Source organism: Dromiciops gliroides, chromosome 4 (genome assembly GCF_019393635.1).
Source record: "Dromiciops gliroides isolate mDroGli1 chromosome 4, mDroGli1.pri, whole genome shotgun sequence".
NCBI lineage: Eukaryota > Metazoa > Chordata > Mammalia > Microbiotheria > Microbiotheriidae > Dromiciops > Dromiciops gliroides.
In genome coordinates this window covers 214,664,693-214,679,869 of record NC_057864.1, presented here as the reverse complement: position 1 = coordinate 214,679,869, position 15,177 = coordinate 214,664,693, and the positions used below count along the sequence as shown (strand labels likewise).

General features: G+C 41.8%; 1 protein-coding gene across 2 annotated transcripts in view; it reads right to left on the bottom strand.

Moving 5' to 3' along the window:
* Positions 1 to 901: 901 nt before the first annotated feature.
* Positions 902 to 15,177, bottom strand: part of FAAP100 (FA core complex associated protein 100) — a 31,812-nt gene continuing 17,536 nt past the window's right edge. Inside the window, exons 9-11 of one of the 2 annotated variants that reach the window (XM_043963832.1) lie at positions 13,332 to 13,418; positions 4,259 to 4,402; positions 902 to 3,349 (exon numbers count right to left, since the gene is read on the bottom strand). In XM_043963832.1, coding sequence (XP_043819767.1) covers positions 4,271 to 4,402; positions 13,332 to 13,418 — 219 coding nt within the window. In that variant the 3' untranslated portion in view covers positions 902 to 3,349; positions 4,259 to 4,270. Of the gene's footprint in view, positions 3,350 to 4,258; positions 4,403 to 13,331; positions 13,419 to 15,177 lie in introns of those variants that run through there. The other variant, XR_006352785.1, reaches the window with a different exon arrangement.

The following is a 15,177-nucleotide window of genomic DNA, read 5'->3' as shown; positions in this document are numbered from 1 at the left end:
TGGAGTTGGGAGGGAGGCTCCTTCCCTACTCAGAGGGGGGCCACCTAGTTCCCATCTGTGTTCCACTTCCTGGCTTTGGGGGGAAAAAAATCACTTCCTGCCTCATTCACTGTGTGCAGTTGCATCCTGGGGAAGCCCCTCCCTCTTCTCAAACCAAGGCCGTCTGGCAATTACCAGGGGACTGGCTGGAGATCACCTTATGGACCTTGCTCTGATTAGAATGTAATACTTAAGATTATTCACACATCCTATTGTCTTCCCCCTCATCTCTGCCTCTTGCATAGTGTTGAGTATTTCACTGGCAGTGCCATTTGCTGATGGGCGTAGTGTGATGTTCTCCCAGTCGATAAGGGAGTGTGCTGCTGCAGCTAACAAGGAGAGCAGAGCCCATTTGTAAGGACACGGAACACTTTACATACAGTAGGCACCAGCAAATTATATCTTAGGCAGCTTCGTGTAACTTGTCTCTCCTCGGGCTCTTGAGCTCCGATCTGCCTGGCAGTTGGCTGAAATCCAATTAGGTTAGCCCTGCAGGGTGATTGAAAAGACCTAGAGACCTAGATTTGTCAGCTCTGGGATTTAAAACTGCCTGAATTAGAAAATGGAGACACATGAAGAGACCAAAGGCAGTGGGGTAGATAAGTCTCACAGACAGATCCAACTGCAGTCCCCCAAACTGTAACCTTTTCAGACGCGGGATGCCCAAGGCCTCCTGAAGGTTTTTCGGTCACCTGTCCCATTTAGGGGACCCATACTGCTTTGGGTTCTGGGTTCCTTCTGGTATTCTCCCTGGCTGCTCCTTGCCGCAACCTCTCTCTCTTGCTGTGTTTCTTGACCTGGGGTCTGTGAACTTGTTTTTACAATTTTTTATAACCATATTTCAATGTGATCAGTTTCCTTTAATCTTATGTATTTTGTTTTGTGCACTTAAAAGCATGATTCTGAGAAGGGAGCCATAGGATTCTTCACAATTCCAATGGAGTCTACAACAAAGCTTCTTAAACCGTGGGTCATGAACCCTTATTGGGTCGCATAACTGAATGTGGAGGTCACAAAAAATTGGTCACGAAAAATGTTTGATTTGTACACCTATTTTATATACCTACATACCCAGGGTCGTGAAAAAATTTCTCAGGTGAAAAGGAGTCACAAGTGGAAAAAGTTTAAGAAGCCCTGGTCTACAGCATAAAAGAAGTTAAGAACCTCTATTCTCTAGCAAAATTTCTGCTATGGCCAAACAGGGATTAAGTGTGATCCAAGTCAGGAGACCTGAGCCTACATGGAGGAAGCCCTCAAGAAAAAGCCTGACCCAGACCCAGAGAGGAAATGGTCTGACTGAGAAAGCTGAAGCTCCTTGTGGTCCCAGCCTCTTGGAAGGAGGACAGAGCCCCTCCGTGGTTCAAGTAAAAACTGGCCTAACAGCCAGTGCTGGCCGTCGAGCCTGGCTCCCCGTGGTGAATATGCACAAATGGGGAGGGCTTTCTGCCTATGGGAAATCCTCCTTTGCCAGCTGCAGTCCCCAAAGCAAACGTGGATGCGGGAGTTATCAGAAGGCCCAGGCTATTCTGTGATTTCATCGGTGTCAGAATGGTGACTCCCGTCTCTTTCCAGTTGGACCAGCTCCCCTTATTCCCCTTCCCCTGGAATGCTAAACCACCAGATGGATAACTGGGGACAGTGCAGCTTTCTACTCACAGATTCCCTCCAAATTTTTCTGGGGCAGAGAAAGAGTTTGAGGGAGCCTGACTCAGGAGTATGGTAAGGAGGAGGACCCGGCACTTCTGCACAAGTTATCCAGGGTGAGACAGAGACGAGAAGTTCCCCACCCCACTCTGGGCTGCACTGCCAGGCCCTTCTGATCCAGGAGCACAGACCTTTTCTGTTCCCCCAGTGCTCTCAGAGTTGTGGGGTACAGGGAAGTCTATTACATTCACCTGCCTGGGCCCCTGGGACTAGATACTTTGGGAAGCAAGTAGTTCAACACTCAGATTTATGGTAATGGGCATGAAATGCACAATACAATGAGGGCACTGGAGTGATTGCTTCCTCTGCCTAGGCTTCATCCCTAAGTGCTAGAGGTCTCCCTAATGGCCCCCAGGACCACTGAGAGCAGAGCTAAGGGGCTTAATTATTCATGCAGAGTGGTAACTTTTCAGGCAGCCAGTACTTTAATCGGGAGGCACAGAAAACTCAAGGGGAAGCCTAAGAGAAAAGGAGGGAGGGTGGAAAGTGGAAATTCAGGCTGAGCTGCCAAATATCAAATATTGGAGTGGGGGGAGCAGGAAAAAGGGAAGAGCAGGGTGAAAAGGCAAGGAAGACCTGAAGACATTCAATAGAAAAGAATCATTCTCATGACAGGTCACAGGTTAACAGCCACAGAAATTTTCTTGTTATAAACGGCACTTTAAACAGGAAGGAAATGAATCCAACTGAAACCACCACTAGAGAAAGATGCAAGAAATGCAGGTAAGGTAACACACTGGGTTTTTCCCCCTCCCATTTCCCCCTTCTATTTTAAGTAATTAAATAACAAAACCAAAAACCTATCCCACACCTGGACCTTGGAGGTGTGTAAGGCTAGGGAAAATAGCAGGCAGGTATCTCTGCCTGAAGCTAAGTACAGAGAAAATACAGGGGAGGCAGGGGAGACTGGCAGTCATTCATTTGGCCAGAGTACTACCCCTACGGGACCCCCAGAAAAATGACTCAGTGCTAGAGACCTAAGTTTCTACATCACTAAATATGGAGTTACTTAGTATTCTGGCCACTGTTACGGGGAACTATGAAATGTGGGTTGAAATGACAGGTTCTTTCCACTGTGAAACACAAAGCCACTGCTTAGCTACGAACATCAGAAGCTAAACTAGCACTCACAGGCGACACACAAAATATACATCACCTATTCTCATCATGCCATGGGTACAAGGCTCAAGAACCATTCATGCATGGGGCAGTTATCCTAAGAATGACAGAAACACTCAACCACTCTTTAGCTTCAATTACCCAAAGGGGAAGCAAATGGGCAGGGAATGGGAGATGTGAGTGGGAATGGGGATGAGTTCTGCTCGAGGCAGGATAAGATGTTCCTGTTCGGGAGAGGCTAGCGGACCCTCTGGTGCTGTGTAATATCAAAAAAGTTAAAAACAGATCCATCCCTCGAAACCTTTCTCTGGCATGAAAGGGCCCTCATCAGGCTCAGACGTCCCCATCCTGGGGGGTGGGGTGTCAGAAGATTTCCACAGCCTCTATGACTGCACACTGCTTGGCTTCTCAACAGAGAGTGTATCTTCAATCCCATCCTTAGGGATCATATAGAAGATTTTCTAGCAGAGCTGCTTAACAGAAGAACCTGTAAGAGGAAAGGAAAAAAATTAAACACACATACACATTCTTCTATTGAAGTCCTCCTTCAATGTCTCTCTACACCATGGAATTGAGCCTAGGTTCCCAAGGTTATGCCAGTAAGGGCTATTCTGGCAGAGTGAAATCTCAATAAAGTCCTGCCATACTGAAAGGCTTTAAGTACAGCCCAGTGTGGGACTGTGTGCCTGCTGATAGAGAACTGGTTCATTTAATTTGCAAAGGCTTATCACCAGAAGGCTGCCACCAGGAGGCATTTTTTTTTGGCCATATACTAGGGCATAGAGAAATTGGGATTTCAGTCAATGAAAGGATGAAATTACAGCTTATTTGAAGTTACTATTTCAGTATACACATATTTCCTAAAGTGAGTCCCCCTTCCTCAAGAGTGCACCCAAGTGAATGTGCACACACATGCACATATACAACCACATCTATGGGGGGATGTCACAGAGAAAACTGGACCTACTAGTTTTAAATCACCAGCCTTCCTAGTACATTCAAAATGATTCAATTTATACATTGCTTTTCAGGTATGCCAAGTGAGTTACACAAGCATCATGAGAGTTACACCTATACTGTATATATGAATATGGTATATATACACTATATACTATTAGGCAGGAACCTGAACTAGAGACACTTGTTTTCAATGGATCATACCTAGGGGAAATAAATATACAGGATATATGGTATATATTGGAGTTAGATGCTGCCAAAGGAGCAAGTTTATCTTATAAAATTGCCAACATAATGCCAGTCCTTAAAGAATAGGAGACAAATGAAAACTACTCAAAAAGATCAGGTGACTTCACGTGTACTTTCCTAGAGGAACCCAGGATGGGGGCAGAGCTCTTCTCCATAAGAAGAGGGGAGCCTCTGGTGTAAGATGCCCTACCAGTGCCAAGGGTCACAGCAGGATGAGGCTTGGGTTGCGCAACTGCTTGTAGACTTGTAGGAGTTTCTCTGCAGCAGCACTAGCACTGGCATCATCCTCAACACACAGACGGTCTCTCAGCGACTGTACCTCCTTGAGTAGCATCTACACGGACAGTAAAGAAAGCAAAAGCAGGAAGGTGGGAAGAAATGTTAAGCTGCTAAGAAAATCACCTTATCAAGGCAGCGAATAGCCACAATTCCAGAAGACTCGCGATTAAACGTGACGCTCACCTCCTCAGAGACAGGACGTGCCTCAGGGGGAAGATGCAGACATATATTTTTCTGGACGTGGTCAGTGAAGGAAGGTTTTGTTTCACTCTGCATATTTGGGTTTTTTTGTTTTGTTTTTTTGTTTTTTGTTTTTTTTTGCAGGGCAATGAGGGTTAAGTGACTTGCCCAGGGTCACACAGCTAGTAAGTGTCAAGTGTCTGAGACTGGATTTGAACTCAGGTACTCCTGAATCCAGGGCCAGTGCTTTACCACTGCGCTATCTAGCTGCCCCCACTCTGCATATTTGTTACAAGGGTTTTGCTTTTCTTTCTTTTTCAAACTCAAATGAGTTAACCTATGTAATTTCTTACAAAAGCTTTGGAAACTTGAAAGTACCATGTAAATGTTATCATTTAGCTACCACTGAGGCAGCAGGGGAGCACAGTGGATAGAGCAAAAGGCCTGGAATCAGAAACAGAACTCATTACTTGTGTTCAAATCCAGCCTCAGATACTTCTTAGCTGTGTGACCCTGGGAAAACTGTTTAAAATTCTCTGGGCCCAGTTTCCTCATCTGTAAAATGGGGATAACAGCACCTATCTCCCAGGTTGTTGTGAAAAGAAAACCAGATATTTGTAAATAACTTTGCAAACTTTAAAGTAAATCAGTGTAGCAGAGTATTATTGCACCCTGTAAGAAATGAAGAAATGTATGGTCTCAGAGAAACCTAAGAAACCTAATTCATACAAATGAACTGATGCAGAGTGAAGTAAGCAGAACCAGGACAATTTATACAGTGACAACATGGTAAAGAAAAACAACTCTGAAAGACTTAAGAAACCTGACAAATAGAATGACCAACTATAATTCTTAAGGACTGATGATGAAGAATGCTAATAAGAATACATTTTTGAATGCTCTCCAAATCCAGAAAAAAAACAACTGTGGAATCTAGATGCAGATCGAACCATATTATTTCTATTGTTTTTGTTGTTGTTGTTTTTCTTTTTTGAGGTTTTTCCCTTTTGTTCTAATTTTTCTTTCACAGCATGACTAATGCAGAAACATGTTTAATGTGATTGTACATATATAACCTATACCAGATTACTTGCTGTCTTGGGGAGGGGGAGGGAGAAAAATTTGAAACTAGAAATCTTATGTAACTGGAAAATAATAAAATGTTTATATGGAAAAAAAGAATACATTTTTGAGACAGCCAGTATGAGAATCTGTTTTGATTTTCTATGGATATTTGTCATATGGCTTGGTTTTTCTTTTTTTCCCCATTGAGGTTGTGATGAAACCATAAAGCACCATATAAATTCAAGCTATTTATTTTTTTCAAAGGGGAGTGAAAAAATAAAATTAGCTTAAAAAGGAAGAGTAACTTGTACTGTGCTCAGTCAGTCAATAAGTATTTATTAAACATTTACTATGTGCCAGGCACTGTGCTAAGTATTAGGTATGTAAAGAAAGCTAAAAACACTGTCCCTGCCCTCAAGGGGCTTACCTTCTCATAGGAGAGGCAGCCTGTAAGTAACTATTACATACAAGATATATACTGAATATACTCTCGGAAGGAAAGCACTAGTGGGGGGATAGAAGGATGAGAAGGGGAGAAAAGTAGAGTAGCTGAGAAAGACTGCCTGCTGCAGAAGGCGGAATGAGTGGAGTCTTGAAGGAAACCATGGAAGCTATGAGGCAGAAGTGAAGAGGGAGAACATTCCAGGAATAGGGATGGGGGGAACAGTCAGTGCAAAGGCTTGGATGGAATCAGCAGATGGCCAGCAGGCCAGTGTATCTAGATTGTAGAGTACATGAGGGAGAAAAAGTATAAGCAGACTGGAGAGATAGGAAGGAGCAAGGTTCTGAAGGCTGTTACATCTGATTCTGGTGGTAATAGTGAACCACTAGAGTTTATAGTGCGGGGAGAGGGAGCAGCAGCAATACATTCAAACCAGCCCCATAGGAAAGTCACTTTGGCAACCAAGTAGGAGAGAGTAGGGCTGAGACCTGAGGGAGGAAGACCAATGAGACTATCTTAATAGTCCAGGTGAAAGGTAATAAGGACCTCTGTGTGAGTGTCAAGAAGGAGCTATACATGACAGATGTTATAAAAGAAGAAATAATAGAATCTGACAGCAGACTGAATATGTGGGATGAGTGCAAGTGAGGAGTTAAGTATGATAAGCCTGGGTGACCGAGAGGATTGTGGGCTCCTCAACAATAATAGGTCTGGGAAGTTTGGGAAGATACACGTTTGAGGGTAAAGGTAATGAGTTGTTCTGGACATATGGACTTTATGAGATAATTACAATGACCAAGCTTGGCCTGAGGAAAGAAGAATGAAGAAATGTACTTCCCTCTCTTCCTTCCAGAGACTATAGCTGCCAGACTCTACTAGTTAGTTTTGCTGAATTGTATTTCTCCCCCTTTCTTTAATTCTTCATTACAAGGATTGGCTTGGTAGGGGTGAGGGGAAAGGAATATATTTGGAAATTTAAATGAAGGTGATGAGAAAACAAAAGATTTCAATAATTTTTAAAGTAATTGTTGGTTCCTGAAAAGAAATGGCTGGCTGACCTTTGCAAATGGAGAGTTCTCTCATCTCAAAGGAAAGCAGGGGAATCAGAATGCCATGAAATAATGTAATTTTATTGAAATCCCAAGAGTTGAAGCTACAGGACCACCAGGTTCCCTCAGGACTAACTCAAAGTCACACAGGTAAACAGATGGCTAAGCTGGCATGTGGGTCCAAGTCCTCTGAATCCCAAATCACTGCTTCCCACTATAACATACTTCTTTTACTTGAAAACTGACCATCTTCTCTACCAATATGCCTTAGTAGAACACCGACTGGCAGAGCCTAGTCAAAAAAATTTAAAACCGTTCTGGGGCACTCCCTATAGTATTTCTGTGCCTATCATTAGATCTCATTTTTCTAAGATAGTTTAATTTTATATTAACAAGAAATGTGTGTGTATATATATCTGATAAATGCAACAGATGAGTCTTAAATGTACCAAAATAGAAACTAAGTTGTAGAAATGTATTGTCAACTGCACAGAAGGTTAACTGTTGCAGGCAATCTACAGATAAACCTTTGTGGACTTTGGAATGCATTATGCTTTTGCAGTAGCCAAGTTTACTTTCCTCCTCATATTTTCTTAGACTAACACTGAATTCTCAGTGTTCACGATGCATCAGTGGCTTAGCTAAGTAAGGAGGAGAAAGTCCACAGAAGGAGTCATCTCAGAACAACTCATTTCAAGAAATATTAAGAAGTGACTACAGCTACCAGTTTCTGACTTAAATGTGATATTTTCAATGGGAAAGTACTGCTAATTTTTTTTTATTAACTATACTTTTCTCTGAAATAAAAGCTTAATGTAAATAATTTGGGGGGGAAAGAAAACCGATCATCCCCCTATGGCCACTCATCTTATTTTCAGAGAACTCTAAATGGTATTAAGTTTTCCCTTTGATTGAGTCTAAATTGGCCCCTTTGTGACTTCTACTCACGGCTACTTGTTCTACCCACTGAGGGTAAGGAGAACAAGTCTAATCCCTCCCTATTCTGCGTGTCAGCTCTTCAAACATGTTACCCTGAGTTTCTCTTCTCCAGTCTAACCAATCCCAGTGTTTTCAATGGGTCTTCGTATAATGCCATCTCAAGGCCCTTCAAAACCTGGTTACCATCCTCTGGATGCTCTCAAGATTTATCATAGAATTTGAGAGGTGGAGGGGACCTCATCTACCATCTAGTTCACCCCATGTGCAAACAGAACCCTGACTCTTATCATGCCCTATAAATGGCCATCTACCTCCTGAGGCAGTCTATTCCACTTCAGGATAGCTCTATCTGTTAAGAAAAGTTTTCCTATGCTTTCAAAAAAATCTGAAAAGACTTACATGAACTGAGGCAGCTAGGTGGCACAGTGGAAAAGCACCAGCCCTGGATTCAGGAAGACCTGAGTTCAAGTATGGCCTCAGACACTTGATGTTTACTAGCTGTGTGACCCTGGGAAAGTCACTTAACCCTCACTGCCCCACAAAAAAACAAACAAAACACACCAAAAAAAAAAAAAAAAAGACTTACATGAACTGATGCAGAGTGAAATAAGCACAACCGGGAGAACATTGTATACAGTAACAGCAATACTGCATAATGAAGAACTGTGAATGACTTGGCTATTCTCAACAATAAATGATCTAAGATAACTCTTCAGGATTCATCATGAAAAATGCTATCCACCTCCAGAAAAAGAACTGATAGAGACTAAATGCAGATCAAAGCAATACAAATGGAAGCATACTTTAAAAATTTTTTTCCTTGGGGTTTTTTTGGGTGTTTTCTTTCACAACATGACTAATATGGGAATATGTTTTGCATGACTAAACATATATAACCTATATCAAATTGCTTGCCTTTTCAATGAGGGGGTTGGGGAGAGATGGAAGAAGATAATTTGGTACTCAAAATTTTTAAAAATGAATGTTAAAAATTTTTACATGTAATTTGAAAAAATAAAATATTTTTTTAAAACATTCCCTGACTGTCTAATTTCCTCTTTGCAGCTTCTATCTATTACTTTGGAATAAGTCTAATCCTTCTTCCATGGGCAGCCCTCCAAACACTTGAAAACATCAAGCATGTCTGCTCCCTCACATATTCTAACCCCACCTTAACTCTCAGAGTCTTCTCTTCTCCAGGTGAAATATCCCTAGTTTCTTCAAATAATCCTTATACGACATGGACTCAGAGGTTCCACCATCCTATTTGCCCTCCTCTGGTTAATTTCCAGTTTATCAATGTCCTTCTTGAACTGTAGCTCCCAGAACTGAACAATACTCCAGTCTGAGGACAGAGTACAGTGGGACCTCTTCATTTTTGGAAGCTGTCTTTGAATTCAACCCAAGATGGTGTGTTTTTGTTTGCTACATCATACTGTTTACTCATCTCAATGTCATTCCTAAATGTGGTGCCTAGAACCATACTTCCCTCTTCCACCCTCTCACCTGAAAACCTTCTTTTTTAATCTCACTGAAAAAAAAAAGGAAGCCATTCACCAAGATCTCCCTCTTTTTTTCCTCATCTCACATCATCCAAATGCCTTTTGCCACTATTTCCTCCTTTACTCCTTTCTCACATGAAGATGTGAACCTTCTCCTTATTATTAAGGAAATTAATAAGGAAAACCTCTTCTACATGCACAAGTGACACCATTCCATCTTGTCTTCTCCAGCAGATGGCCTTCTCTGTCGTCCCCACTCTCACTTATCTTCAATCTCTCCCTGTCTACTGGCTCCTTCCCTACTGCCTACAAACATGTCCATCTCATCCCCATCCTTAAAAAACCTTCCTTTGATCCATCCACTTCGACTAGCTATTGTCCCATATCTCTTCACCTTTTTGTGGCAAAACTCCATGAGTAGGTTCTTTATACTCAATGCTTTCAATTCCTTTCCTCTCACTCTTCTTGACCCTCTATAGTCTGGTTTTTAACCTTTTCATTCATTTGAAACCACTCCCTCCAAAGTTACTAATAATCTCTTAATCATCATATCTAGTGGCCTTTTTTAGTCCTCATCCTTCTTGACCTTACTGAAGCCTCTGACACTGCCAATCACCCTCTTCCCCTCTATATTCTCTCTATCTTGGTTCTTTTACTATCTGACTGTTCCTTCTCAGGACCTTTGATGGGTCTTCATCCAGGTCATGCCCACGGACCTTGAGCATGCCGCAGGACTGTCCTCAGACCTCTTATCTTTTCCCTTTGTACTATTTCACTCGGTTATCTTTTCAACTCCCATGGATTCAATTATCATCTCTATGCTGAAGATTCTCAGATCTATTTATCTAGCCCTAACTTTTCTCCGAACCTCCACTCACATTTTCAACTGCCTATTAGACATATCACACTGGACATCCACAACTAAACTCATTATCATTCTCCCCAAATCCTCTCCTCTTCCTAACTTCTCTTTTGCTGTCAAGGGCATCAACATCCTTCCAGTCACCAAGGCTCAAGACCTAGCTGTCTTCCTTAACTCCCCACTTTCATCCCCCGTATATCCAGTTTGGTGCCAAGTCCTGTCAATTTTAACATGTAACTTCTCTAGTATATACCCCCTTCTCTCCTCTGACACTGCCACTACACTGCTACGACCCTCATCATCTCTCACTTAGACTATTGCAACAGCTTGCTGGTTGACCTACCTGCCTCAAGTTTCTCCTTACTCCATTCCATCTTTCACTCAGCTTTCAAATTAATCTTCTTAGAGAAGATCTAACCATGTCACTCCTATTATTTAATCAACCCTAGTGGTTCCCTATCACCTCCAGGATCAAATATAAAATCCTGTGTTTAACATTCAAAGCCCTTCACCTGGCCCGCTCCTACCTTTCCAGTCTTCTTACCCCACCCCCCTACTATGTACTCTTCAATCCAGTGACAATGACCTCCCTGCTAGTCCTTGAACAAGACTGAATATTTTTCCTGGCTGTACCCCATGCAGAGAATTCTCTCCCTATTCAAATCTAACTCCTGGCTAATCTGGTTTCCTTCAAGTCCCAGCTAAAATACCATCTTGTGTCTTGCCTCTATTGATCATCTCCAATTTATATTCTATAAATCTTGTTTGTACATTGAACTGTCTTTGAGTCCCCAACACTTTGCACAGTGCCTGGCACATGGTAACCCCTTAATAAATATTTATTGACTGACTAACCAGGATAGAATATAGTAGGGCTATCACCTTCCTAGATAAGGTCTATGAAGTAAAACTTTAAGTTTAATAGGAATAATGGGCCAAGCACAATTATTTAAAAAAAACACAAACAACAACCACCACAACAGCAGAACAAAGGGTTGAACAAGGAAGAAAAGCTCTTGGGTATGCTGTAAAACACTTTATATAAACACCAGCTGTTTTTGTTAGGAGTGGGGAGTGATTAGAAGGCTGTAGGGCAGGGGCAGTCTGGAAAGGCTTCATGGAAGAGATAAGCTCAAGTACAGCTTGAAGGAGAAGAGAGAACACTGATTCCCCAAAGGAAAGTCCTGGGAACATAACATTCTCCCAATGTAACAGAGGCAGAAGTAAGTAGGTACACAGCAGGAACAAGAGCTAGGTTTGTCTTTAGGGCCAAGCAGAACAAACCTAATGGAAGAAGAGACAGCACAGAAGCAAAAATATCAGACAAGAGAGCCTGACACTACTACCCACTATCAGGAGGGCAAGCACTTTTGAATCGTTTTTCAAGTACTGGTGATATCTTTTCATACTCACCCGATCGATCTTGTTACCACTTGGAAAAAAGGAACAGTTTCTCAGTGAAACTAACTGTCCCATACTAGAACTGAAACCCGTGATCCCAGAAATGTCACAGTGGAAAGGGACCCCAAAGGGCATCCAGTCTATCACATCCCTGAAGAAGAATATCCTATACTACATATCAGACAAATGGTCTTCCAGTCCCAGAGCAGCTTATTCCACTTTTGGGTAACTAATTATTAGGAATTTCTTTTCTCATAGCAAGCTTAAATTTGTCTACCATTTCCACCCAATGCTCCTAGTTCTCTGCCCTCTGGGCTAAGCAGAAAAAGTTCCTCTTCCCTGTGATAGCCCTTTGATTATCTAAAAACAGCTCTCATCTTCACCTTAAATCTTCTCTTTTCCAGGATACTCTTCCCCAATTTCAACTGATCCTTCTATATATATATAGCATGACTTCACAGGCCTTCATCAGTCTGATTACCCTCTTCTGGACATTTCCTAACTATTCAGTGTGGGCCCCAGAACTGTAGTTCATGTAAGCTGAGTTACTTAAACTGATCAAGGACAAGCAGGTAATTTCTTACTATGTCCCTAGTGATTATTATGTCCCTACTCAGCTGATCATAAGTCATTTTCATTCTGTCCCTTCTAATTCAATGATTGTTCTCCTTGGTAGAGAAAATAGAAACAAAGTAAGAGTTAAGTAGCTCTAACTTTTCCCCACTATCTACCACTACCTCCCATTTATCCCAAGCAGTGGTCCCATACCCTCTTTAATCCCTCTTTTTTCCCCAATATAGTTAAAAAAACCTCTTTTCAGTAGTTTAGCTTTCTTCACTATCCTTAGACCACTCTGAACTTTAGCACACCTGATGCCACTCTTACAAGACCATGTCAATTTGTTAAATATTCTCACTGACATTATGTCCATATACAATCAGCCAACCTGCTCCTTCCAATTTTGGTCATGCCCTAAACTATTTAGAATAAATATTGGAGGGGCAGCTAGGTGGCGCAGTGGATAAAGCACTGGCCCTGGATTCAGGAAGACCTGAGTTCAAATCTAGCCTCAGATACTTGACACTTACTAGCTGTGTGACCCTGGGCAAGTCACTTAACCCTCACTGCCCCACGCAAAAAAAAATTAATAATAGAATATTGGAATTCTGGGCTCCACCTGGCTTGAGAGTTTGTGTCTGATTCACATAGGTTCCAGACAACAAGAAGACCTTCACTCCAGGAGCAAAGCATAAGCATTGGCATTGAGAAGTTTTTGGAATAATCTAGGCAACATCTGTAGCACCATAAAGGGATAGCTACAAACTCTTCTTTCCTTCTAGTTATGTGTTTATATAATGATCATGTATGTAATATTACCTGCTGGCATTCCTGTTACAGGGCTAAACAGAAAAATTTATTAAAGTGACATAAACAAGAATGTGATGTAGGTCCCAAATTACCCATTCACCTCTAGGCCAGTTAGAGCCTCAAACAACAGCATGATGCCAGGTTTTCTAGAAGGAAGGATGCAGGCTGTCACCCACCTCATGATTGGCATGGATCTGACGAAGATACTGCACACGGAGATCAGGTGGGTTAGAACCCTGAGCAGCCTGGTCCATGATCATTACCTATGTAGGATAGAGGAAATAAAAAAAAACACAAAAGGATTAAAAAGCCAATGGACAAGTTCTATCACCCCTTTCTAGAGTTGTCTGCAGAAACCTTCTAAAGAGTTTTACTCCTGGGCAGCTAGGTGGCGCAGTGGATAAAGCACCAGCCTTGGATTCAGAAGCACCTGAGTTCAAATCCGGCCTCAGACACTTGACACTAGCTGTGTGACTCTGGGCAAGTCACTTGACCCTCGTTGCCCCACAAAAAAAAAAAAAGAAAAAAAGAAAAAAAAAGAGTTTTATTCCTTGTTTCCTAAAAGAGCTGCTTGCTTAGGCACCATGACTGTTTTCTTTCCTGTTCTGAACTTGTGCTAGTCTCAGCCTAGTCCTCTGATGGTCACCAGCCATGTTTATTTCTCCATTACCTGTCCTGATATATACCTAAAATACTTTGGGATGGTGTATTTCTTCCTTGGAGGGACCACAGATTCATTTCTGGCATCTGTTCCCCATACCCTTCTTAGAATGAAGAAATGAACCCTATTCAAACTCATCTCTTCACTGCCTCTCCCTGGATGTGAGCTTGACATTTTTCCTTTTATCTCCTGCAATCTTCTTTTAGATCTTCATCTTTACTGCCTCCCTCCCCACTTTTACACTCTATTAATTCCATTCTGTAATCTTCCCAGGCCTCTGTAGTGCCTGCTGTTTTATGCCTCTCTCAGGCCTCTCTCCTGCTCACTCTTCACTGCTTTTTCTACTTTCCTATTCATCCACATGAACTATTTTCTGTTCCTTGTGTGGTCAGGGCCTTTGCGGATGCCCTTACAAAGAAACCTAGAGGGTGATGGTTATTGACTCTGAAACAAATTTCATTTTGTCCTTTTTCATCCACTAATCTTCCCACCTCCCCCAAGAAATTTCAGCCCCACATCTAGCTCATCTTCTCCGTCCCTTCTTTTTTTCTCCTGTTCTCACCTTTGGGCCTAATTATAATTTCAGATGCTCTGGCATTCCCCACCTGAGCAACTCTAATCCCATGGTCTTCAAAGTAAGGATACTGGTGAGACCTGCTCCTGCCTTCAATCCCCTGAAGTTGTCTCATGCAGAGACCTCCAATGAAGTGTCCCATTTATTCACTCCACTTAGTCTAATTTATGGTTGCATTGTAAAAAAAAAAAAAAGTTTAAAAAAACCCCAACCAACAACCTCCCAGTCTTCTTGCTTTCTGAAAGTCTTGCTACAAAACCCCAATCTGCTCACCTAACTATGATCTGAATCCAAAGAGATCCAGGGAGACTCATCAGCTGGTACTATAGCTGGATGAACAGAAGATATATGAGGCACAGCTACCCAAATCAATTTAGGCACTTCAAGAACCATCTTCCGTTTTCCTATTCTTCATTTTCTATGTGTATGAGTGTGAATATGTAAGTATGAGACATAAAGGAAGAGAGTAAGAGAGAGACAGAAAGAGTATACTTTCAAGCATATCTACACACATGGCATTCAATTCAATTTTAACAAACGTATTAAGTGTTTACTAAGGGCAAATAAGTATGTTCAGCCTTGGAGATAAAGATTTTTAAAATGTAAAAAATAACTATATTGCAAATTAGAATGTACTAAGTGCATATTAAGAGGTCAGAGAGGCATGAAAGGACTGGGGAGGGTAAGATCTCTTCTCACCTCCACCAGGTAATAAAGCCTTTCTTGTTCCTCCCCAAGTACTAGTTTTCTTCCAATGAAACTACCTTATATTTAACTGCTTGGTATT